At 42.7% G+C, this 26,632-nt stretch overlaps 1 protein-coding gene across 1 annotated transcript in view; it reads left to right on the top strand.

Annotated features, from left to right (window-relative positions):
• Positions 1-26,241, top strand: part of cntn5 (contactin 5) — a 70,301-nt gene extending 44,060 nt beyond the window's left edge. The window contains exons 10-24 of the mRNA XM_076100699.1: positions 1,046-1,182; positions 1,342-1,471; positions 5,253-5,397; positions 9,681-9,808; positions 10,213-10,388; positions 11,746-11,866; positions 13,561-13,719; positions 16,011-16,160; positions 17,058-17,128; positions 22,934-23,168; positions 23,265-23,374; positions 23,487-23,673; positions 23,845-23,957; positions 25,495-25,663; positions 26,138-26,241. Coding sequence (XP_075956814.1) covers positions 1,046-1,182; positions 1,342-1,471; positions 5,253-5,397; positions 9,681-9,808; positions 10,213-10,388; positions 11,746-11,866; positions 13,561-13,719; positions 16,011-16,160; positions 17,058-17,128; positions 22,934-23,168; positions 23,265-23,374; positions 23,487-23,673; positions 23,845-23,957; positions 25,495-25,663; positions 26,138-26,241 — 2,135 coding nt within the window. The remainder of the gene's footprint in view (positions 1-1,045; positions 1,183-1,341; positions 1,472-5,252; positions 5,398-9,680; positions 9,809-10,212; positions 10,389-11,745; positions 11,867-13,560; positions 13,720-16,010; positions 16,161-17,057; positions 17,129-22,933; positions 23,169-23,264; positions 23,375-23,486; positions 23,674-23,844; positions 23,958-25,494; positions 25,664-26,137) is intronic.
• The last annotated feature ends 391 nt before the right edge of the window (positions 26,242-26,632 follow it).

The following is a 26,632-nucleotide window of genomic DNA, read 5'->3' as shown; positions in this document are numbered from 1 at the left end:
TTGGTTAGGTTTAGACAACACAAGTACTTGGTTAGGTTTAAGCAACACAAGTACTTAGTTAGATTTAGACAACACAAGTAATTGGTTAGGTTTAACAACACAAGTACTTGGTCAGGTTTAACAACACAAGTACTTGGTCAGGTTTAAGCAACACAAGTACTTGGTTAGGTTTAGGCAACACAAGCACTTGGTTAGGTTTAGGCAACACAAGTAATTGGTTAGGTTTATGCAACACAAGTACTTGGTTAGGCCTAGGAAAAGGTTGTGGTTTGGGTTAGAAAGAGTATGTTTGTTGCGTTGTATAAGTCTGTTACATATGTAGCGTTAGTTCCAACGTCAGTTACGTTGCAAAATGATAGTAAAATAAGTCTATGTTGCCATGGTTTTACACAGGACATGGACACCAGTCTCCTGGGTGAAAGTCCTTTGTCTGTCTGACCTATCCAACGTCAACTCTCACCTGCACTACGTGGACTTGCACGCTCTTTATACTACGTCAGTTGCTCCTAGTGCCTAATAATTATAGGGATCGGTTTACATTGGAGTTAGTTGAAAGCCCGGTTCTTCTTATACAGAAGCTAAAGGGTGCCTCTGTATCATACTCTTAGGGGCACTGACCAAGCGTCTGGACTTGGAACAGGTCGGTTTAGTACTGAACACCATTATAAACCTTCCCCCTCCTTTATGTAATGTCTGCTTGTGAGCATGTGCATTTTCCTTCAGTTCTTTAGGGTTAAAGAGCATAAGAGAGGATCCGAAAAAACGATGTCTTATTCCCGGATACATTGTGTGATTTATGAATTAATTCTGTTAAGTGCAGGAGCAATAAAAGTCAGCGTGTCTAGGGTGGATTCAAGGATTTTTTTTTCAAGAACAAATAATAGTGGGATACAAAAAAGCATTACAACATCCACTTTCTTAACTACAACCTCTTACATTGTGTGTTGACTACGTATTTGTGCATTGCCTGTTTCTTCTCCTCTACGTACAGGTGTGTTTCAAGGATATATTACTTATTCTAGATTCTTTTTTTTCTATCTTCCAGCCCTCCCTCAGTGGGTCAGGATGATTAATGACACCCAGATGGATAGTGGAGAGAAGCTCCAGTGGGAGTGCAAGGCCATGGGGAGGCCCCGGCCCACCTATCACTGGCTTCTTAATGGTCTGCCCTTGACATCCCAGGTACCTACCATACTACACTGTGCCCTCTCCTTTTGTTGATTGCACCATGAAACATCTGAATTATCCTTATGAAACTACACATCCACTATATATTCTTAATGATGTACAGTGTATCTATATTTAGATAGGTTGTCCGTTGATGCATTCTTGTTGTTACAGGGCCGAGTTGAAATAATGAACGGAGAGCTGACTATTCACAGAGTGCAGCAGGCGGACTCAGGAATGTACCAGTGTGTCGCAGGAAATAAGTACGGGGCCATCTACTCTAACGCCGAACTCAAGATTTTAGGTAATTATACATGTGGTTTATAATTTAGAATAGACAAAACATGGCATTGAAAGAAAGGTTTGTGTCATTTTCATGAGGCAGCCTTTACTTTCGGGCAAATTCATTTCTTGATTCTCTGCAATCTCTGGAATCGCAGAGTATTGGCATCTGAACAAGGTACGATGATAGGTAAGGGAGATTGAAATGCAAGTGGGGAACACTGAACTGTGAGATGTGCTGATTGCCAATCAATGGTCCCTGATTTAACCTAGGCAGTGGACGGCATGAATAAAAGAAGGACCCTCATGGTTATATTCAATGAGGTGTCTGCCTGCATCAAGTTGAGGAGGGTCTGGAACAGTTCTTTGTGATATCAGAGGAGAACGAAAAGCAATGACTTGTAGGTATAGATTTATACTAATGGGGAGCAAACACTAAAAGAGAGACATCAATGGTTTCTTTGATGGACTTTAATGACTCCATTAGGGTCTTATCTCCGCTCTATCCTTCGTCATCAAAGCACAGCCTACATCACAATCTTCATTACACAGAAAAAAACCAAACCTTCGTTTCGGGCTTGACTTCCATCAGGTATTTGTTAGTCAGTGTTTTCTATTGTAGTTTAATAATAAATTGTAATGTCAAATAAGTACATTTATTCAAGTTTTGTACTTACGTACAGATTCGAGGTACTATATTAATCTGACAGTTTTAAAAATATATGAAAATGTACAAGTACAGCTGAAAGGATTAGTCTATTGACCCTTCACTAAGCCCCGCCCCCCTCTGCTCCTCTGCCAAGCTGTCAGAGCTACCATGGAGCCCACACTGTCACTAACTGCACTCCCTGCATATATGTTATGAAATTATTGTAAAAAAGCAAAAGTAATTTCCCAGAGAAGCAGACAGAGGGGTCTACAATGTGCGATTGAAGGATATATCGAGCATGTTAAACTGATATAGCAGTGAAAACGTTTATAAAGATTAAAGACAGAAGCTAAAGCTACAGATCAGTGTGAACGTGAACCACCACATCACCTGGTGATCGAGACTGAAGACAATCAGATTAAAATAACAACACTGTTTATTAAAATGGCAAAGCAGAATGTGTACACGTTCCGTATACCTTCAGTAGCTAGCGTAGCATAGACGTGCTAACGCTAGTTAATGAATACTCTGCTAAAGTTAGCTCTACAGCTTTTAACATGTAATAGTATCGTTTTGGAAACATGTATCTGCTTCCGAACTCAATAGGTAAAGAGTATCACTATTACTCAACGTTTAACCATGATTACCTCCAAGTCCACAAAAACAGCCTGAAATGGAATTCCGAAACAATTGCATGAGAGTCTATGGAGCAGAGCTGCTGGAGGTTGGCTGATGCTACGCTACGATTGGCCAGTCTGTTTTCGAGAGGCAGGATTTAGTGAAGGGTCAATTAATTGAATTCATTTTAAAGCAAAAATAATTTTCTGGTTCCAGCTTTACATACATTACAATTTACTACTTTTCTTTTAAATTATTTTAATGTATTAATGTAATGATATAATACAAATATGATATTATTTGTCAGAAGGGGGGGTATTTTTCAGATTAATATATATATATATATTTTCACCAAAGTCATTTTGAATGCAGGACTTTTGCTTGTAACAGAGCATATTTGTTCAGTGTAGTACTTCCTCCATTCCTTATTAACAATAACTCACACATTGTAAAATATCTTCATTTTTTCAAATGACTATTTGTCTTCCTTTTTCTAAGTAGCAAAACAGGAGTCGCATGTACTTGAGAATCTAGGGACACTAAAAGCAAAGGAAACTGCTCTTCAGACTAACGCACAAGGCTTCAGGCTGAGTGCACAATAGTCATACTGAATGGCCGTCCACTGTTCTGTGTTGATGCACTATTTTCTCCTTGTCATCTTCTATACTGGGACACATCTGGTGACACTCATCCCCAGAGGGACACTTTGATTCACCGTCCGTGTGGCATGCCCTTTTTTGAGGGGTAATGTGTGGCATTTTGAAAATCTTATTGGAAATGTACAAAGGTTTTTGTGGAAGATCCATGGAATGTTTTGTCCCTACACCCCATCCGTTTAAAACGACCACTTTTTAGTTAATTTGACTGCAACGTGTTGCCTCTAAGAGTGAGAAAGTCTAGTATTTAATACGCTTTCCATGAGCTGATGAGGAAGTTTCTTTGCCTTCCTTAGAGTCACAGTCACAATGATGATGTTTGGAAGCTGGTGATGAATGCTTTCATAACTACACCCCCCAGGCATGTCTTCCCAGTGACCTGTGCTCTGTGGAGATGTCCACAAGCAAACACTATCAGGACAGATTACATGGCTAATAACAGCCTGCAGATGAGCGATCACTTGAGGCTGCACGGGTGCAGCGGCTGCCCTCGCCCCTTGTGATCTTGTCCCAGATCCGGCTCTTCTGGGAGGGTGGCGGGTGAAGCAATAAGGGTACGGCTGCCACCAGGCTGCAGGCCTGCTCTTATTTTGATTAAAACAAATACACACAGCAACTGCTCTGTTTTCCGCTGCTTTCCGTGTCTAGAGGGACCTCTGCCACTCAGGCAACTACTCAGCCTCAAAGACACAAGTGTTGCAGGGACAGGGGTCAGCCTATAGCTACAGATGGGATTGAATTGTCATTGTGTATAATGTCACCTATAAAGCATCATTCGGGATTAGAATAATCACAGCTGACAAAGCCTTGCAGCCTGTAGATGGCCTTGATGTGCATCACAGCCGTATACCAGTACCACGTCTGCTTTGGGGCCTGAAGCCTTATTTAGACCATTAGTGCCTAATTCATTCTCTGGAGCGAGCCATGATTGTTAAAAAAACACATTTGTTATTCACTGTTAATACTGTTTTCATAAAAGCAGTGCGAATCACCCGAGCATGTCATCATTAACATGACAATTATTAAGTAATTAGACTGAACAACACATTGTGTATTTGTAGAACTGTTGTGGATACTGAATTAGCACATAATTAAGACAAAGTATGGGGCGCTATGCAGTATATAAAAGCATGTTTATATAGAAGCGTGCTTTGTTATACTTCACGTTGAAAATCTAGTTATTACTTTTAAACAAATTAGCATTTCGATCAAGCATTTTGAGTCATGATGTGTCAGTCTAAGCCCTCCAGCATTTTACAAATAATGACTTTGAAATGTCAGAGTTGAAGACGTGTTACTACGTGTTTTACGTTTGTAAATGCATTAACCGCACAGTTAAGGAAAAGCCACTTTAAAAAGGTTTGTTTTACCACAAAATCACACAAACGGAAGCTCGTCGAGTCGTGTTCGGATGTTATTTGGCTATTCAGCAGAAACACGAAGATCCCATTGGTGTCCTTTTCCCTTGAGCAGGTAGCATACGATATGATTAGCTTATGGTAGACTCTGTGCTGAAAACAGGTTTTCAGACAAGGCAGCATTGTTTTAGTTTTAGTTTGTGTGACGAGAAAAAAAGTGAATGGTCTTCACAATAAGCCCTGTTATCAGGAGTCCTTTGATTCAGCGTTTGTTCTAAAGATAGATCAATATTTGTACACACATTACAAATAAAATGCTCATAATGTCTTTTAACATGAGCTCAACTGATGACTGAAGACATTTTACATGCTTGTTTCAACAAGAGTGTAAATTTGGAAATAATAAATCACACATGTTATGAATATGTCAGAATATTAGTGTGTGTTACTATGATATGACTGCATTATGGTCCGTCTCACTTTTTTCCAACGTTTAAAATGCCGTGCGTCTGTCTTGCACAGCGTCGCCTCCTGTCTTTGTCCACAATCCCGTACGGGTCATTGCCACGCTTGGAAAAGACGTTTTGCTGGAGTGCAAACCCAGAGCATCGCCCAAACCACGGATAACATGGAAGAGAGGAGACCGACGGATACAGCAAAGCAGAAGGTACAGCAACTCTCTACATGCATCCTGTTTCACTCTCAAACAGACGTTGGGATTTATTTATTAATGCGTTTTATATTTATTTGACTGGGACAATGCACAGCTTCTTAGCTGTACCAGAGTTAGCTATTAGCTAAGTTACACCCATAGTCCCTGGGCAGTATGCTTTGTTATATGACATAATGACGAATAGAAAGGAAATCCTCCATTAACCGCAGCTGACAGGGATTCAAGGTTTCTGCTCAAGGACACTTGAGTAGCGCAGGAGTTTGCACCTGGGTCCACAGACAGAGCACACTTTCCAGCACCAGATGGTAATATAGACACACACTGAGTTCATAGCAGCACACTGCTATTATCATCTTTTTTTTTTTTATTGAAAACTACAGAAACAAATATAGATTAAATATTGTCCAGATGGAGATTCTGATTTAATATCTCATAATTTAATATCTGACATGCTTCATCACATTGGTGCCATAAAGCTTTCCTGGTCATTGATTTGCAACATTGTCTGCATTGGCCTAATGTATCCAGAGATATTAAAAGAGATAGATAGATACCTCAGTAGAAGTGGTGCTCTATGGTCTTTGTAATTGCACAGTATATCGTCATATCGCGCAGGCCTCCGTACAGCTACTAAAAAGTGACTGAAATGTGTGAAACTCAGACAAAATCATTTCGTGAAAAATCCCAAAAGTAATGATCCGCCCTGAGCTCTTTACTGTACATCCACAAAACAGTTGTTATATATGTTGGGGGGCGTGTTTCAGTGCCTGGAGTGTCACTATTTCAGATGTTTAGGAAGGATTCATGTCTGCTTCTATCATTGGGATGGATCGGGCCCATTTTCTTTGCAGCCGGTGGAAGATTTGCTGCAGTGTTATAAATAGGACCCGATTTGTTGGTTTTTTTTCCTCTGCACACTTTAGAGAACAGAATATTATGAGAGAAAGTTAATTGCCCTGTAAAATATGCATGAAGTTATGAAAAGTTTGTCTCCCTCAATATCTTCGTATTGTTTTTTAATCGCGGGTTTGTCATGGCTGAACTTCAAGTGTTGCCATTCCGGCGCAGGCCCTTCAGGAAGCGCACGCGTGCCTCGTTGTAACACACCACATTTTCATTACTGTAACTGAAATGAAGTGTCACTACTAGAATAAAACACCTTCAGGTACTGGCAACGCTCTGGAGGCTCATCCTCAACCCCGCCTCCTTCTCAGGGATGCTGACAATTTAGACCGGCACAATTGCATTTTGGAATTCACATGCAGTTTGATGCACCATCTTTAATGAGAAACATCCCTCCGTTGCACCTAGAGGGGGGTGGGGTGGGGGGGGCTGAGGAGGGGCGAGGCTCCATCAATCAAACTGAGCGACGCCGCTGAAATTATCAGCCACCGCTGAGCATCCCGAGTTTGGAGCGAGAGAACGGGACCTTTGTTTATCAGCCGAGACACAGCTGTCTGTTCAACAGCCTCGCAGCAAGGGCAGCCAGTTGATAATAAGATCCTCAGTGTGCTGCTCCTTCAGAACGAGCCTCTAACAGGTGAATGGAAACAGGAGTTCTCAGGAATTGGTTTAACGCGCCCCTTTTCAGAGGTCGGCGCACATGTTTCAAAAGAAAGAAAATGGTCCTCTGAGCTAATTTTGGATGTCTATTTCTCTATAAAAGAGCTGGCTCCAGTCGAGCTGATGGATGGGGAGAAGTTAGAAAGTGTGTTGCCCTAAAATGGTGATTAATGACCCTGGCTTGTCTGGATCTGATAAAGCCTTTGAGGTATTTGTCAAACCCTCACAAATCTATTTTTTTGTGCGTGTGTGTGTGTGTGTGTGTGTGTGTGTGTGTGTGTGTGTGTGTGTGTGTGTGTGTGTGTGTGTGTGTGTGTGTGTGTGTGTGTGTGTGTGTGTGTGTGTGTGTGTGTGATGTTGGCGCACACCGCGGGGGGAGATTCATACCTGTCTGAAAAACCTTGATATTGTTTTTATCTGACTTCAGATAAAGCCATGTCTTAAGCGGGCAGAACCCAATATTGGAAAAAGCAGTTTATTTTCTCTTCGCAGTAATTTATCATTGACTATCACTACTAGTGCCGTCGTTGTCATATGTACAGTGTGTGGTCCATTCTCATTCACGTCACCACTGTGTAGTAACGCAGTGTTTTTACCGCTCGACCGGAGACCAACCTTGTGAAAGGGTGATTCCTATCTGAAAAGGCCGAAATCAACAGGAGCAGCGCGTTTTGCCGGTGTTGGCCAGGGTGACTCCTGGCAAGGATTTTCTGCCATCACCTATAGTAAAGCAAAGAGTTAAAGGATGGAGAGACGTTCTGTTCTTGGGAGAGCAGGGGAGGAATCGAAGCAGCTTCACGTTTATCTGGCATTGACAGCTGTGCTGACTTAATGAAGGTTTGTAATTAACATGGATTTCCGCTAATGTTCAGGGCTTTTGTCTCTTAAACAGAAAGTATTAATCCCATTAGTTTGAAAGTATGTGGCAGACTCAGTTGCAGCCCACAGACTCTTTGTCTAAGAGTCAGACTGTGCCTTCAGTAATTAGGCATTTTTGCTATAATTACTGTTTATTTCTATTTCTGAAATAACTATTTCTGATTTCATATGTTTATAAGTATTCTGTAGCAGTCTATTTGGCTTCACCTCAGAAAACCCCTTTATAATAAAAAAAATACACATTTACAAATGCCACATTGGTTTGCCGTGATCTTCTAAATGTTTCCTTTAGATTTCCTACGGTTGAATCTATTTGCATATTCCCACCTTGTCCTCTCTGCCTCGGCGTCCTTGTCAGTTGTGAATTTCCACCCTAATTTGAAAAATGTCTCCTGGCTGCAGGTTGCCTCTGGATTGTCTTATGTGCGGCAAGATTTTGTCACGCCCTCGTGAATTTCAATCACTTTGCCCCATGATGAAAGAGCTTAGTGTTGCAAATATAAATGCCAAACACAAATAAGATCATAAGATTACAACACCTCACACACACACACCCATCAGCTTGATTTTGGACGTTTCTAATAAACCAATAACTTTGTAAATATTCATCCCCGCCTCTGTGAGACAATGCTGAAATCAAATGTGATGTAAATATTTGGATTTTTGAATAAAAAGGGGATTGCACGAGACACTATGGGGATATTCTTTCATATGATTCCTTCTCTGCAGCCATCTGCTCACACGCCTGGCTCCGGTGTTGATACACTCTATACTATCTGATGTCAAGCGCTTAATGCTCCAGCTGTTGTTCACAACTCCGAGCGACATGTCGATCCTGTATTGCTAGTGTCCTTTAGCTGGATAAGGGGCTACTTATGAATGCAGGCGTGGTGTTGTTGTTGGTTTTTTCTCCCCTCTCTATTACACTTGTGTTTCCCAGGAGGACAGCTCGGTGATATGCACGCCGCGGTTTGACAGCTTATGTTTTTGGATTCATTGAATGCTGCAATATTTAGGGTTTGTCAGGTGGATCCATCAGCGTTTTATTTAGATTTATGGAAATATTGATGCAGAGGAACAAAAGAAAATCTATTTTATTTCATGTTGTGTAGCGTTCTCTCCACAGATGATGTTTTCCGATATGTCCTTTAATGAATTTTAAATTATACGGCAATTACTCAGATTGGCAGCCTATTGTGCTCTTTCGGCGGCAGGAGATCAGATATGGTGCATCATTGTACCCAAATTGAAAGTCAGAGGAATACTGTGGTTCTTTGTTCTTGTCATCAATACTTTTTTTTTTTTTTTTTTTTTTTTTACAGAAAATGTGTCCCCATTAATCTGTATCTTTAACAACATCTGTTTTTTTAATCCTGTTCGAGATAGGGCTACTTCGTGGTATCTCCAAATCACATTCATTAACACATTTTAATTCTTGATTGATCTCCACGGAAAAGGGTTTATTTTCATCTTCCTTTTGCTGAAGGTTGCGCAACAAATACAAACCCTGTTCTTGACTCCACATCCCTCGGTCCTCTGAGCTTTGTCGTAACACAAACAACGCACCGTCATGCGCTTTTTGTCCTTCAATTCAGTGATAATAATTTGCTCGCTGAAAACACAGTTTTATTTTAAGGTTTTCCACTGGAATCTCCAGTGGATGGTTATTTTGAGATTATCTGTTCAGTTTTATCTCATCCCATGTGAACGCTGCTATTCTTGTAACCCGACGCAAGCGCCAACACGCGGCCTCATGCTCGAAAACTTGTCGAGCAACTGTTGGTAAGTGTATTTGTTTCTCATACCAGTATTGATTTTTGTGTCCTGTCTCACAGGATTATGTTGTTACGGAACAATACTCTGAGAATTGTCAACTCCAGCCGAGCAGATGAGGGGAACTATGTGTGCCGGGCAGAGAATCAGCTGGGCTCGGCAGAGATGACAGCCGTACTGTGGGTAAAAGGTAAGTGATGCCCCGGGGGCCTTATATTTTCTGCCAAATTAGCACAAGTCTGCCACCAGTAAACAGTCCCCAATGTCATTTCTTCCCCCCCTCTACCTTTGCTCGGGCGCCAAGAAATTTATTGTGCTTGCTCAACCGTGAACCAAGGGCTCTCACTTTCAAGAATCATATTACAAGGACACAGCGTAAAGGCCTTGGTCTCATAGATGCACTGTACACAGTCCAGATCAGAGCCCAGCAGGGTATTTATCCAAACAAAGGTGAGTGTGTGTTGTTGTTTTTTGCCCGAGTTAGGGTCCGGGTTCTCGCGATTGCTCCGGCAGTGATGTCAAAGTGGAATGCAGCGGCTTGACGCTAGCTTTTGGTTAGCCTGAGGTGACAGTGTAGCAGCTTTGTGCTTCCAGAGGCCATGCGTGTGGAGCTCAGCCCGAGCAGAGTGGAAGTGACCGTGGGGGAGAGCGTGGTGCTGAGCTGCAAGGCCGCACATGACACGTCGCTGGATGTGGCCTTCCAGTGGTTCTTCAACCAGAAGCCCATCAACTTCCAACAGGACGGCGGCCATTTTGAATACATCCAAACAGTAAGAGCCAGAGTAAGAGAAGACGAGGAATAAAATCGTCATATTGGTTATGGTTATCTATTTTTCTTTCTATCAGCCTGTCTCTCTATCTGTCTGTCTGTCATCCATTGTAGCTTTACCTGTCTGTCTGTCTGTATACATGTTTACCTGCTAAGTGTAGACAGGTGGTTGTTGGTTAACCCATTGACCTATTCAAGTCCAAATTATTTACTTGTTCCCATTTGAGCTTTTTGTGTAATGATGTGAATTACCTATTGCTCTTGTTATCTGTGCAAATCATTAAAGACCTGCATTGAATCATGTACATCAAATTCTAGTCTGTTGTTTTGGATTGCACCTGTGGATTTGCATCTTTATGATTTTTGAATAAGCAATAATCATGACATAAGAAAATGATACAAAAATTTAAACTTCAATATTTCTGTTGATGTACATTATTGCTTTGTCATCTTCCTTATCAAGTGATGGCTTTGTAAAGACCCGTCGCTCCTGAGCTGTACCCGTTGTTTCTGTTGGTTTGTCTGTCGGTTGGATTCTCGACACCTAGAATAGGTCGAGGCAGACACGGTCAAGGATCCTCTGAGGAAGATGTCGTATAAATTCTCCCAGCGAAAAACAAAAGCTACGCAAACAAAGAGCCGCTTAACCTTTGCTTTCCCGAAAACATCACGGTTACATTGTTAACCTTGTCATTTTGACCTTCCCCCGAGAGAAAAAACTCTTACTACACGGTAACATTGTTATGCTGAATGTCTCTTGTACACACAAACAATTACGTGTTAAACTAAGCTGAACGTCCCTTTTCAGAAGCATCCTTTCAAAACATAAGAAGTCAATGTCAAGTAAGTTTCATCAAGCTTCATTTAGTTTAATTTACCCTCTCTATAATGCAGAAGTAAAATCATTAGTAACCAAACCGTGAAATCAAGTTGAAAACAAATGTGCAAGAGAGTAGGGAGTCCTCTTCATGTCACTATTCCTCTATCAACATCTGCCCTGATGTGTCCTCTGCTACTACCCATGCTCGGGAGGGAAAGTATTTGCAGTGACAATCCGTTACAGGCACAACAGATTCCTGGCTGATGCATGGTTTGTAATTTTAATCAGGTTTCGTGCTAAACAGCTGCCTGTGGACCTTGAATTATTCCCAGACTTGCCTCCGGCGTTTCTCATTTCAACAGAGAGAGGAAATACGGGTAGCTGAAGAATGTAGCAGCAAGCAAGCACCTGAATTAAACAGGAATCTCTCAAGCCGCTTGAGCCTCTACAAGATGTAAAGGAATCACACGCTTCGTGTCAAGTGCATTTAGGCCTGCCGAATAACTAACTTTTTTATCCTTTTCATTCCCAATTGCAGCAGTCTTCAACAGTGGATCTGATGATTAGGAGCATTTTGTTGAAGCATGCTGGGAGGTACGGGTGCCGGGCCCAGACCAGTGCTGACGCTGTATTCGCGGAGGCCGAACTCCTTGTTCGAGGTGAGCTTGTCATCTGCTGTCAGTGCTCCAGTACACTGTGACGTCTCTCGTGCACTCTTTAGTGGAGGCAGTGACTCACTTCCCCCCCTGTGAACTGAGCCACTACCCCGAAACAAAATGCGTTTCTCAGAGAGAATTAATCTTGGCATGTTTATTAGTTCAGTAGAAATGCACACGATGACAGGCACTACTGCGAAATAATGTTTCATGTGAATCTAGGAAATTGGCTCATATTTGTTATAAGCAGAAGCTTTGGGAAGTAAATTTAATCAGACGTTAGAAATGCACAACTGGTGGAGACAACTGACCCTTTACTAAGTCCCGCCCTCTAACGCAGGCTGGCCAATCATAGCGCAGCATTTGCCACCTCCGACCAGGGTTCCATAGACTCTCATGCAATCGTTTCAGATTTTGTTCATGTTCAGGCTGTTTTTTCCAAAAATCCACTACGATGTCTTCATTGAGTGCGGTTAGTGACAGTGTGGGCTCCACGGTAGCTCTGACAGCTCCACGGAGTAGCAGCGCAGGGCGAGGCTTAGCGAAGGCTCAGTTGCACAATGACTATTTCCACATTATTGCCCTTGACTAATTATTTTATGGCCAGTGTGAGTTTGGCCGGACAGACGGTCTGTCTCATGGACAGGTTTAATATGTGCTGTAAAATAGATTGGCTGAAATGTCTAGTGATCAGATTCTGTGGCTGTTTCCGCTTGTTGCTGATAAAGTAATGTAACGATTATTGTCCACTGAAGGCTGTTACTTCTCATATCGTTTCATTTGAGATGACATAAAAGGACTTTTTGTTTTGCTTAATGATTGAATATAGAAGGGTTCTGTGATCATTCATATTAATATTGTTTGTTTCTTTTACATTAGATTTTACATCATTTTATGTAATTTCTTCAAATAATTGAATATATCTTCATCACAAAATTGATATAAATTGTGTCATTAACTTCGACCATATAACCCATCTCTAGTATGGGATTTAATGATTGCCATTTACCTGTATGGTAAGCTCTGAGGGGAGGACATATGCCATGTGTTGGGCACACTATAAAGAGTGTGCTGTACCTACAGTGACACAATATGCATCTTAATGTCCCAAAATGCAAATGCACCTTTCAGTGCCACCTTCTAATGGGCACTTTTTGGGGACACAGTACATTGGTTTTCATTGAGCGCACCAGCTGCCAGCTTTTCATTTACAGCTGTTCCCCCTAGAGTCCTTCCACGTTTGCTGCTCCTGCAGATTACATTTACTTCTGAAGACTGAGGTAAACATATGTTCAGCTGTATTAGAACACAGGAAGGTCTACCACACAGCCGTGCCCAGCACAACTGGTAAACTGCCCCCAAAAAAAAGAGAATGTTTGGATATCACTTAGTCAGCAGGAGATGCTCGACAGCAGGTCTGTGTCCGCCTGGTTCAGTTTAGTACGTCTGCTGTTTGTTTGTGCAACGATTACAACAGAGAATTGATGTTGTCACTGTATGCACACAGCTGCACATCTTCCTTAAATGCTTGCATGGTAGCATCCATTAGTGTATCTAATGGCATCAATGCACAGTGACTAAGACATCACAATATGGGCCAGCTTACAACAGCAACAGAGATTGTTTTTTCTGAAGCAGTGGTGGTTCAGCCGTTACAACCTGTAATCTAATCTGTGTCCTAACTCTGTTTCCACCAGGTCCTCCCGGACCCCCTGGAGTGGTGATAGTGGAGGAGATCACGGACACCACGGCCACCCTGTCCTGGACTCGTGGCCTGGACAACCACAGCCCTATCAGCACCTATAATTTACAGGCCCGCAGCCCATTTTCATTAGGCTGGCAAACTGTCAAAACAGGTAATCAATAAGGAGCAAATTGCAGCCTCTAGATCTGTGAGGTTAATGTGGGGCCGTATACAAAGGCCTTAATCCTGCCCAAAGTCAAGTGCGGAGATGGTGAATCAGCCCAACAAGAGCACGGTTACTGTTGTCGAGAGATATAACTACACATTCTTGCAGAAAGGTACTTTTATATATTAACACAATCAGACTTTTAAATCCAGAAATGAGTCAGCATTTTTGCACTTCAGGTTCTCTCGTCTCAAAGTCAATGTTTGTATTTTTTTGAATGGGTTTTTTTTGTTAGATGTGTGAAATAAGGTCTGTGTTTAACACGAGCGAAAGAGATTTGAATGTTTTGTTTTACGATATAAAATTTGTCAGTAAATAACCTGAAGCTGTTACGTGTCTTACAAAAAGGAGCTGAATGAGACGACAAAATGCCATCTTGTCAAACTCCAGTCTGCCTTTTCGCTAAGTTATGATGATGTGAAGTCATGTGACCGTGGTGTGGTTTGTTTATCGCCAAATGTTAGCTTTTTACTTCTTCCGATTGCTTCAATACTTCATAAAAGTGGCATTCATTTGAAGATTATCTTGCTGAACAAACACATGTAAGTGTCATAAACTTGCGTTTGCCACAGAGCTTTTCAACAACAATCTAAAATCCAACAGAGTTTCCATTTTCCCTCACATGCCTGTTTAAGAAGTTGAAATGCGGCTCTCTTCCAAGCTGTCGTTTTATGTTTGAACTTGGCTGTTGTTCAGAGGAGCTTTGCAAAAAGCAATTTGGGCCCACATCAAATGTCATTGCTTTGAATTTGCTTCAGTGTCAAATCAGCGGTTAGTGGGAAATTAACCTTTTGGGCTTGAATTAGAGGACCTATCCATGTCCATTTAGCACAGACGCACTGCCACTGCCTCAAAAACTGAATTAGCTGCTTTTTTTTTTTCTGTACCTTGACAAGAAAAACCATCAATTACGATCACTTAGCATTTAAAGGATGAAGGCTCGCTAAGCATTGTGTGTAATCCATCTTAATATGCTGCGTGATAATAATAGCAGAGTTTAAGGTGCCATAATGATTCATCCCCACAGATACATAAATCACATTTTGTATACACTCCTCTCACATCATGTCTGTTCAACCACATTTAATTCGATAAAGCACAATTAGGACTCTGTGATGTATCGTCAGTGCTGAACTTGAAAGAGGGGGGGAGGGACCGGGGCTTTTAAGCTCCCACTCCTCGCCAACAGAGTTATCAGCTCGTGTTTGAAGAGCGGCTCCGCTCGAACGGAGCGGTCTCATCCGTGAGCTGCTTCCCATGATAAGAGCGCGAGCTCCTCGGCCTCCCCGAGAGTTGCCTTTGTTAGCACAGTGAGACCTCTGGTTCGCCTGTGACACGGATACGCTCTCAGTCTACGTCGTGTTTGTTGTTGCGGGATCAATATTGACGAAGCTTGATTGTGGCAGCGCTGAAGAAGCTAGATTAGTCGTGTTACCTGCTTGTAATTTCTTTTCAAAAACACATGCAGAAATCTCGACGTTTTTTTGTTGTTGTTTTTTTCCCCCTCACTCTCGGGATGTGATTTGTAATTACATCGCTCTCTAAGTCCTCTGTAGATACTGTGAGAATTGATTGGAATCCGCTTCCCTCTATGTCAGGAGTTACACTTCCTGATGTGCTCTAAAGCCGCGAGTAAGCCCTTCTTCAGACATCATCATGTGCCTCAAGTAAATTGTGTATCGTCACCACCTGGTGAAACAATATGCCAAGTCACAGGGAGCCTGGAGGGAAAGGAGACTATTGTGTGGTGTTGTTGCTTTTCTGGGCTTTGGGGTAAAGTGTCGACTCGCTGCTTTTACACACAAATGTGATTGTAGCAATTACCCCCAGTTTTGGGGAACAGAAAGTAATTGGACATGTTGACGTGGTCTTTAAGTCATCGCACAAAGTCATCACATTTAATCGTATACAATCCTCTGTAGTTAAAGACTGCCTGGAGGCCCAAAGCCTTCTTCCCATTGCCTGTGTTGATGCTCAGTTGGTTGATTGAGGTCAGGTAACAGCACAGAACTTTCGAATGTTAAAAAACAAAAACCTCCCTGATTTCTTCGCCTGTGTGTTAAACATCACTGTCCTGCTCCACTCTTCACTCAGCATGGATCTCTCAATCACCCTTAAAGCTTTGTGTTTGCACTCAAGGCAGCGTGTCTCACGCCCTCTAAATACTGTGAACAAAAGTGTGTGAGTGTTCCTCGTCCCGATTTAAATAAATACATGAGCGACCCTCCTGTCTGCAGACCCAGAGCCAGTGACGGGGGACATGGAGTCAGCCATGGCTGTGGAGCTCAACCCCTGGGTGGAATACGAGTTCAGGGTGGTGGCCAGCAATGCGATCGGGACCGGGGACCCCAGTGCACCGTCCAGAGGCGTTAGGACGAAAGAAGCAGGTAAATCCGCCAAGCCGTCAATATGCACTACATTCTAGTCACATTTTAAGTCCAGAAACGTATAGAATATACTGAGTGCTGATGATTTATTGTAGCTGCAGAGCCTACAGTACCCCCACATGCCACCTCATGACCACGCTAGATTCCCATTGTTAAAATACTCCATTTTAATTGGGCAAAAGGGTTGAAAATAAGCTGCTTACATGAATTTCAACAAGCGTGGTGTTTCCGCTGAAGCAGCCTGTCCTTTAATGCCCCGAGGCAAAGACACAGCAGAATACACTATTTACGATGAGCAGCAATAGACTGAGCCGGTCTGCATCAGGCGTGCCGCTTCACTAACTGCTCGTTCCCGTCTATAAAATGCAATAATTACAAAGGTCAGTGGTCATTTGGAAGTGGCTTATTTAATCTGTCCTATCGCTTCAGCGCAATTAACAGACTAATTACTGCATTACGGTAATTCATCCTTAAAGTTGTAATCCGTGATTCAAAGATGGGGGAAACAAGAGTTGATAAATTCAAAACGCGGCACGGAAACCCTACTCTCACTCTCAATTTGATCGACAGGTATTTGAATGCAGGCGCGAACATCAAACGATTGAGTTTTGAATGTTTTTCTAATGCTGTAAAAGGTTTGTTTACTTCAGCGATGTTTTTAAAAACATCATTAAAACAGTGTCTTGTTGTATTCATGATCTGTATCACGAAGTGCATCACTATGACAAACTTAGCAATTAATAAAACCCAAGTTTAGCTCAAATTGATGATTGAGCCTTAAAGCACATCTTTTTTTTTTTTCTTTTTTTTCATCTTTTCTTTCTGTCAAAAACGTGTTGAAGTGTGTTCGCAGTGTGTGTTCAGTGATGCATTGTTAACCTTTTCTGCTTCACACAGTCCCGTCAGTGGCACCATCGAACGTCAGCGGAGGGAACGGCCGCAGGCACGAACTGGTCATCTCGTGGGAGGTAGGGTCCTCTGCCAAACTGCTTCTGCTGCACAAACGTGACGACATGTGTGCAAAAAAAAAGAAAAAAAACCCCGCAAATGTCACAGCGGGCCTGCTGTTCAAGTTCAGCAAACTCCGATGCTTGTCGAATACACAGGAGTCAATGGAAGCTTTTATTTTAGTCTACTGTCACTTAAAAATAATCTTTGCAGCTTCCTGTTGTTTTAAGGATTTAAGCTCCTTGAAATTCAAGATGCTTGCTTCTCTGAACATCCTCTCGCTTTATAAAGAATGATGATTCAGAATCTGCCACAGGTCATGCATTAATTATACCAGAATGATAATTATTAAGAAGAGTTCACTAAGGTTTCAAGCAGAATTTGAAGGCTGAATGTGAAACTTAACCGTTCAGTAGTCTAATAGAAATGCAAAAAAAAAAATCAATGTCTCCCCCAGTCAATAGATTAGATCAACATTCTGAGCGCTAAAGATGCTTGCTTATAATAAACCTGTCTTGAATGTCAATATGTTGCATTATGTAAACAGAAATGTGGTAACGCGATCTAAAGATGTTCGTTCTCAGGGGAGACGATCAAGGATCAGTTGCTCATAACTAACAAACTGGCAATGAGAGTCGGAAGTGGAAGAACTTTATGTCAGAAAATATACTCATGTTTTAGTTGTTTGTTTGTTTTTTTCTGGTGCGTAAATATGGGACAAAGTTTGAAATTATTTTTTCAGGAGTATTTCATGGAAAAAGGCACAAGTCACATAAATCATTTGAAGGACTACTTAGGCCCCCTTTACTTCAATTCATCAAGACTTTTCTCTTGTTTTTTGATCCTCCGTTCGTCGTAGAGGCACGAGAGAAAAACTATGTTTTCTTCATGAATTCAAGGTAACACAGGCTGAGTGATTGATATACAAAATGGTCATTTTACGTGTGAAGTATTCCTTTAACCTAAGGCTCAACACAAACACCTTGTGCTGTGTGGTTCACAGTCCCTGTTTTCTGCAGCAAATAAAGTCAGCCACCTTTAAAGCAGCTTTACAGTAATCTTCAGTATCACGATGATGGTAATAGGCATGCTGACGTTGAGCGATATACAGAACATAATAAATACAGATTTTCCAGTTGACAGTTGATCCTGTAAGCCAGTGTTTTTCACCCTTTCCTAAGTGCGACTCTCTGAAAAAGAGCAGTGCCTGCGGTGTTGAAAACCCCGCGCATAAAAGCACAGGAGCGATTCTTTTTCGGGATTTTTACAAGATTAAATGTGGGAAGAAACCCATGTGGTGTAAATATTCATCATTTAACTTGAGAAAGTATTACTCAACAAAAAAAATAAAAGTAATAATAAATGTGTACGTTAAGTGAATTTATCATCACCGAGCCGCTGCTATAAGAACATTTCTGAACCTGCAGGTTGAGAATCTGTGTTATTAATATATTTATGAATGAGTGACAACAAGCCCGCTGAAACAAGGGTCCCTTTAAGCATCGGTGCTGAAATGTTCCCTTAGGGATTAAACTGTCACTAAGTAATAAATCCTACATGTGAATGTGACTTCATAATCATGTAGCGGTTGTTACTGCATGTGCCATTCAAAACCGTCACTTTTTGTTGCCTGGGAACACCTGTCAGATATTATTAAGGGGGATAAAGCACGGTTGATGGACGACACAAGTCCTCGTGGCTCCGAAGCTTGAAGGAAACGGTTTAATGACTTGAAGATATACAGATGATTGCATCAGTTTACAGTCGGTAGCTTTCACTTGAGGTGAGATATGACGAGTAGATGCAGTTTCCCCTGCGTGTGTGCTGGGGACCGGCGTCTCCACGCAGTCCTATTCCCTCTACCATCAAAGTGGGATCTAATTAAAACATAGAGGAACGTTTCAGACCCTCAAGTGAGAGAATGATGAGAAGAGTCTGGAGATGTTCTTAAAGGTAGGAGGACGGGCGTATCCAGGGATTTGCTGGAGCATTTAAGTTGAGCACAGGAGGTTGGCAATCTATTTCGATTGACGAGAAGAGTTGAAGCTTCAAATTCAGCAGAAATGTCATTGAATTCAAATTGCATTTTTGGGGCTGACAAGTTGTTTACATACATTTTCCAAATAGATATTGATCGTGTTCTTTTTCTCATTTATATTTGACCTAATCATCTCATCTCTAAAGTCAGTTTTTTTTACTTACCTGCATAAAAGAAACGCGTACAACCGACGTATACTATACGGAATTGCTCACGGGATGCTCTGAACTCTGAATACGGCGAGAGACATGCACATTATATCCATATAACATATAACACAAGGGGGCCCAGGTGAGCGCCCAGCATCAGGACAGGAAAGGGAGGACTCTGTAGACCCATCTGCTCCAGTATTCTACATGATTATCTGTCACTCGCTTCCACACATTCGAGGGTTTGAGCACTTTCAACCTGGAAGAAAAGGCGTCAACTGTTCCAACGAGGGACGAACCAGACGAGAAAGTGCTTTAGTCCACTCGGGCAGGATGCTTCTCCTCAAGATCAGAGGCTAAAGTGGTTATTGTAAAGAGAAAACACTTTTATGAGATAAAGATGTAACTGTCCCAAGGGAAATAAAGGCCTGGCAGCAGCAAAGAATACAATGCAAGCACCAGAGCCTATTCAAACAAATACCACAAAAACAATATGTTGATCATTGAAGACAAACCTCAGATTGACTTGAAATAATGACTACCGTATTTTCCGCACTATAAAGCGCACCGGATTATAAGGCGCACCTTCAATGAATGGCCTATGTTAGAACTGTTTTTATATATAGGGCGCACCGGATTATAAGGCGCATAGAATAGAATAGCGTCGTAAGCGTGTCTCTTGAAAGGTGCCATTTTGGGGTCTTTATACACACAAGTGGTGTTGGACTAGGAGTAAGCACAGTACCGGTGTTTACCGCGGTGCGGCTTTGTAGTTTACCAGTCGTACTGAAACATTTTGACAGAGCGCCGTGTACAACCAGTATGGATCAACCAATTAACCAATTGATCCATATATAAGGCGCTCCGGATTACAAGGCGCACTGTCGTTTTTTGAGAAAATGAAAGGCTTTTAAGTGCGCCTTATAGTGCGGAAAATACGGTAAATATGGATGTTTTTAGAGACGTATTTCCAGCTCTTGTCTCTCATTGGCTCTCCTGATTTGAAGAGCTTGTGTCCAAGAGAGATTGTCATGACAGTACACAACCCCAGGATCACAGCTCATCAGATTTTAAACAGAGTCCCTCTTTATTCTGTTGTGAAATTTGTTTAACCACACAGGGTCTCAGAGTTTGAGGGCACAACTTGGTCACGGCGGGCGGAATTTGCTGACAAAGCTCAAAGAAGGCCAGCCGGGCCTGTGTATTACACAGAGCCGCATAAGCCGGCCCGGTGATTAAGACGTCGTGAATTTTAAATTTGAGTCCCACCAGAGCGGCACAATGATGATTAACCTTGAATCTCGGAGTCGTTCCCAATAAATCCGAGGGACGTTTGTGAATATGTGTTTGTAATATAAACCTTGACGAGGGTTGTGCAAAAAAAATACGTAATAACTCTCGGCGCCAAGCAAAGAGGATATCAGCGGACAGCTTGGCTCTCGGCCAGGTCTGAGGCGCCACGTGTGCAGAATTACAATCAGCAATGGCGAGAATTTGCAATTGAGATCAGTCGAAGGATATATTAACAGGGGAACAGTGAACAGATGTGGAAGCAACTGACAGTTATTCTTGTAGTTATTAAGTATGGGAGCCCAACTGCCACTGGGAAGATAACCTTCACATGAGGAGAAGTGCCCCTCCGTGGCACATTATGGGGGATAATGTCCATTCCAGATGGGATGGTGTTTGGCGGTAGACCATTTCCTGTTTATAAATGAGAATTATGCTATATAAAGAGTGTCATTAGAGTAGCTTGTATAACACAATGACGACCTCCTTAACAATAAGTGCAGGACCCCGTGTTGACAGAACAACCAGGAGATACTTTAAGTCCCATAAAACCATGATTGGTTGGATGTACAAGTTTAACAACGAGTCCTTTCAAGCCATGCATCAACTTGAGGATAATTATAAAAAGCGATAGTTTCTTTCTTAAGGAGCATCTTGATGAGACTCAAGGAAATGCATTGCTGCAGCTTCTCAGTTTCAGTAACCACCATGATTGGAGCAATTTGCTTTCTTCAACAAGGGCCTCATAACGCGTGAGCATCATCGAGTCCGCTCGTCTGTTTTTATTCACACTTTTTTTTTTGCAGGTCAGATCCAATCACCTCTGAAGTACAGAGTGTACAATATTGCAAAAGATTAAAGTACTTTTTAAACTATGCTGTTGTTGCTCTCTGCTCCTTGTGGGTCTGTAATAATTGGTCAGTCATCAATAAGTCCGTCAGACGCCAAGAGCCCCGCCGGACAATGCCGAGACGCTCCACTTAGCTGCGGTGTCCTCCTTTCGGGTACTTGCCATTTCGGGTCGTTCGAGCTCTGCCCTATTTCTTCCCCGTTCTGCTAAACGCTCTTGGAAATAAATCAGGACCTCGTCAGTGATCAATGCCGATGGATATTAAAGGAGACGGAGCAGGAATCTTGGCCCTTTTTTTGGCAGCCGAGGCATGCGAGCGCGCGACAGTTCTGCCTCTCCAATCATCTGTGGCGAGTTGTCAGAGCCTGGACGGCCATGGTGGGCAGGGTTATTAAGCAGGATGAATGACTAAACAGTCTCTGCAGCTTCATTCAGCCGTCTCATTAGAGTCGACGGTGGGAGACTGTTTTTTTTTTTCCTTCGTTTTTTTCTCTCGGGGAGCCATTGGGAGGACCATTAGTGATGCCCCCACAGTCATCGGGACCGAGCCCGGCAGGCCCAGCAATTACATCCACAAGACTTACCTCGGTTCAATCAGCCCTCTCACACCGTGTCCACTCTCACCCGCAACTATCTCACTTCCCTCCAAGTGTTTCTATACTTAACTAGCTAATTTGTTGATGCTGTTTTTTTCCCAAAGACCTATATTCCTTGGCAGCTCTGATAATAACTTTGATGGAAGCTAATTCATTTCCACTGATCATCTCCGTAATTAGGCATTCATGGTTGATTGAATGAAATGTGAACTACATCTCCATCCACCACCAATCCCTCTGTGGACTAAATGGCTAATTTGGGGGTTGCCTTCAGGGTACACTGTTACTTTGAAGCCTATGCAAATCAACACATTACAGCTCGCTGAGTTTTTGTTGCCAAAAAAACAGGTGTTCAGGTGTTTGTCATTTATTAAATTTAGATTTAAAACCCTGCAGCCCGTATTTTAATTAAAGCCGAGCTCTCTTAATGAATTGGCATTTGATTTGATTAAGCGCCGAGCAGCTGTGGAAGACAGCCCCCCAGTCTCGCCACTTCAGCAAAACCACAGCTAAGCATTGAAGCCAGCACACAAAAACCTGTGTCCCAAAAAAAGAAATCCTCCCGTCAGACACGGAAAGATAAATGTGCCACATAATGGGGACAACTGAGCCAGATATGATTTGTTTCCATTACTCAAGACTGACTGCATCTTTATTAACACTGGCAGACAACGGCAACAGTCAAGCGGTAGGAAATTAAAAGCTGGTTATACGGGACTACCAGAGGAAAAAGGCATGTTTTGTTTAATGAGAGCCCTCTTGCACAGAAGAGGCTGTTTAAAATGAGAAAGTAATGCACCCTCAGTCACAGAGCTGTACGGTGCTGGTGCCGCTACAGTAAGGCAGGTTGTGCACTTTATCTCTGTGATGATCAGTTCCCGTCTTTCCACTCTATTTCTCAGCCCGTATCCGAGGAGTTCCAAAATGGCGAGGGCTTTGGGTACATCGTCGCGTTTCGCGCCAACGGAACCAGAGGCTGGAAGGAGAAGATGGTGACGTCAGCGGACTCCACGACGTACAAGTACCGAGACGAGACCTTCCCTCCCCTCACCCCGTTTGAAGTGAAGGTCGGAGTGTACAACAACAAGGGAGACGGGCCGTTCAGCAAAGTTGTCATCATCCACTCCGCGGAGGGCGGTGGGTTCATATTTGTGGCTGCATTGATTTTCAAAGTACAGAGGAAAAGCTTTTCAGCAGCTTTATGGTTGTCACCATTTCAACTTGTTTTCACAGAGCCGAGGGAAGCGCCGTCCGATGTCAAAGCTTACAGCATTTCTTCATCGGAAATCCGCGTCACTTGGAAACCGCCCAATCCTGGCCCGGGGAGACCAAGAGGATATGAGGTGCTTGTAAATTGTGTGCTCTGTGGGGGGGGGGGGTGCTGCATCCACACTTGAACATTTCCATGCAGTATCTGACGTTTATTGGCTGTTTTCATTAATTTTGTGTTAACAGGTCAGCTACTGGAAAGACATGGAGCAGGAGGAGTCGGGGAATAAACAAAGAACTGTGAAAAATGAAACGTCCATGGTCCTGACAGGACTAGAGGGCAACAGTCTGTATCTCATCACTGTAAAAGGCTTCAATAGCATCGGCCAGGGTCCTGCCACTCTAGCTGTCACAGCCAACACCAGGAAAGCCCGTGAGTACAGCACTGACACTAATCATGTAGCACTATATCTGGAATGGAGGCTACCTGTGCAGCGCGCTCTAAATCTCCCTGTAAAAAGGGTAGTAATTGACCTAGTTGGTTGAAACTCTTGGTTAAAAGTCTGTTTGAATTTGCACCCAGAGCGCTGCGTTCTCTTCTCAGCTCCTGCTCAGCCTCCAACTAACCTCATGTGGATTCAAGAGGGCAACAACGTGTCTTTAAACTGGGACCCGGTGGGGGCAAAGGACAACGAATCGGATGTCATCGGGTACATGGTAATGATCATTCTTCAAAGTCACGTTTCTTCAACTGCATAAAATGAGGACAACATTTAAACATTATGCAAATACTATAGATTTGCTAATTGGGAGGAGCAGCTAGTTCCAGTTGTTCCAGTGTTCTCCTGGATATTTTAACAATGCTATAGTTTTATGTTATTCATGTTGAGTTTCTATTATTTCAACCTTGTTTCTGAGAAAGCATGCTTTTACTGCCAATTTGGTATAACAACATTGACCCAATATCCGAAGAGTGAGTCAATTTAAACTGCTGAATATATTATAAGGCTAATCTGAAGTGTAAACTTTAGGTTCAGCTCGCCGTTATCAGCATGCGCAACAAAATTATTCTCCGTGATTGGACATTTTTAACTTGGTGATCGTAGTGGACTCTTCTCTCCTAACCTTTGCATGCACACAGTCTTGTAACTTTGACTTTTTGTATTTAAAGAACCAAATGTTTTCTAACAAAGTTGCTCATCTTTTGGACTGTTGATTAAAATAGGAGAGTTTCATGTCCAACCGAGCCTGGAAAGTGCTCCCACCGCAGCTCATCATTGTCTATGTAGAAAATAAAGGACTTTCACTTCTGGATTCCTGGACATCTGAAATATTGTTGCTGCTCTGTTACTGTTAAAGGGCAGTTATACTGAGTTTGTTTAATACCTCTATGAGTACAAAGTGTATATGCCATGTAAACCCAATAGCATCCCGCTGCAGAGCTCCAGGCTCAGGCACCTCCAGCGCTGGGACCCGTCTCCATCACCAGCACCCTTGGTGAAAATCACGTCCTTATCACATGATTATGTGAAAAATCAAAGTGTTTATCGTGCTTCTTTATCAATATAGCCTACGTTTATATGCCACTATATTGCGCATGTGTGTATTGTTTTATCGCGCTTATCATTACTAAAGTAGCGTACTTAGCATACATCTAATACATCGTATAACGCACATCGTATCACATCCATGCCACACAACCTCTACCAATAACACATAAACAACACAATACAACGTCAATACAACTACAAACATGTAGTTATATAAAGTTAGGTAACGTTAGGTAGCAAATAACTTGTACTAAATTGCTAACGTTAGCTAGCTATGATAACTTTAGCTAGCTATGCTAACGTTGCTAGCAAGCTAACTTTAACATTACCACAGCAGCAACGGGCAAAGAAATTGTTAATTAATGCAATAATTTTAGCTAATTTCATGTTACTTTGCTAGCAACATTAGCATAGTTAGCAAACGCATAAGGTTGGGAGGCCACGTTACCTAACTTTAAAAGTTACAGTTCTCTCAAAATACTAAGTTTGTGTTGTTTACCTGATGTTGTTATCGGTGGAGGTCATGTGGCTTATTTCAAACTAATGAACGCGTGCTATCGTATCCTGATGATCGTCTCTGACGTACTCATTTCCGCCTCGGTGCTCGTGACAGGAAAGGGTTCGACGACGGAACCGGGCCTGGAACTCTGCAGCTAGACTCTCCTCTGTAAAACCTAAAGTGGCTTTGTGCCCATGTCCTGCAGGTGTTACTCAAACAGGAGGGCAGAGGCCACAACCAGGTGACCAGAACCATTAACCCTTCCACCATGCTGTCATTGCCAGAGGGAGGCACCTATATCATCGAGGTGTGCGCCCTCAGCGAAGGGGGAGAGGGAGCGGTCAGCTCCCAAGTCCGAGTGGTCACCTCCTCCGGTAAGCTAGTTAGTTACCTACCTCCTTCTCAGCCACTCGCTGCCTTACATCACCTCTGAAAGCCAATTGCTATGCACAGGCTGTTTTCTCTTATGTTCTGCCCTTAGTTGAGTCATCGCAGATGTTGTGCGAGCCAAGTTTTCTTTGGCTAATACTGTTTTAATTACCTCGCCCACACAAACCTTCCTTCTCTTACACAGCCAATTAACTTCTAAGCAACCGGATGGACAGAAAGCTTGCAGTCCTGCGTGTGACATTGGGCAACGGATTGCTGTTTTTCTGCCATGTTTTCCTTTCCCTTCACTGTCCATTTCTCTTTTTTTCACCATTTCTTCCCATTTCCTTGAGACGGATTCATTCGAAAGATCAATGGAGTTATTTAGCATTAAACATTAATTGCAGTTCCTGCATTCTGTTTTGCGTCTTCGTTTTCGCCCGTATTGACTCCCCCCCTCCTCCTCCTCCTTCTCTTAGGTGTGCGAGCAAAAAGCAACCAGCGCTCAGTGCACTGCACGCCACGGGGCCTGACATGGACTGCAATGCTCCTGGTTCTTCTGGTGCCTTCAGCTTCCTGGTGAGGCCACCTCATCTCCACGGAGGGAGCCACCAGTCTTCAGCTCCCTTATTCCCTCTGACTGCCTGCTTGCTTTGGCCTTAGCCAGTCCCGAAGGGCCCGAGGCCTGCCAAAGGGGGGTTGAGTCTGCCGGTTCTCCAGAGTTCCATCCATTTCAGTTCCCTGTTTCTTTTGAGGCCCTGGGTGTTTGATTTGCACAGCTCTTTCCGACATCACAATAGTGCTGTACTGTAGTGTGCATTGCGTGGAAAGATTTGTTTAACCGTTTACTTTGACATCAAGTGTTCCTCTCATTGACTGGCGTCTAACCACTTCCAGACGGCTCCTACGGCTCTGTGGCTCCACAGAGCATGAACAATTCCTCGAAAAGCTGCCGTGGTAGTAATACAGGGATC

This window comes from Anarhichas minor, unplaced genomic scaffold (assembly GCF_050575085.1).
Source record: "Anarhichas minor isolate MPS153535 unplaced genomic scaffold, ASM5057508v1 ptg000026l, whole genome shotgun sequence".
In the NCBI taxonomy this organism is placed as follows: domain Eukaryota; kingdom Metazoa; phylum Chordata; class Actinopteri; order Perciformes; family Anarhichadidae; genus Anarhichas; species Anarhichas minor.
Note: the sequence above shows the minus strand (reverse complement) of the source record. Positions and strands in the feature narration are given on the sequence as shown.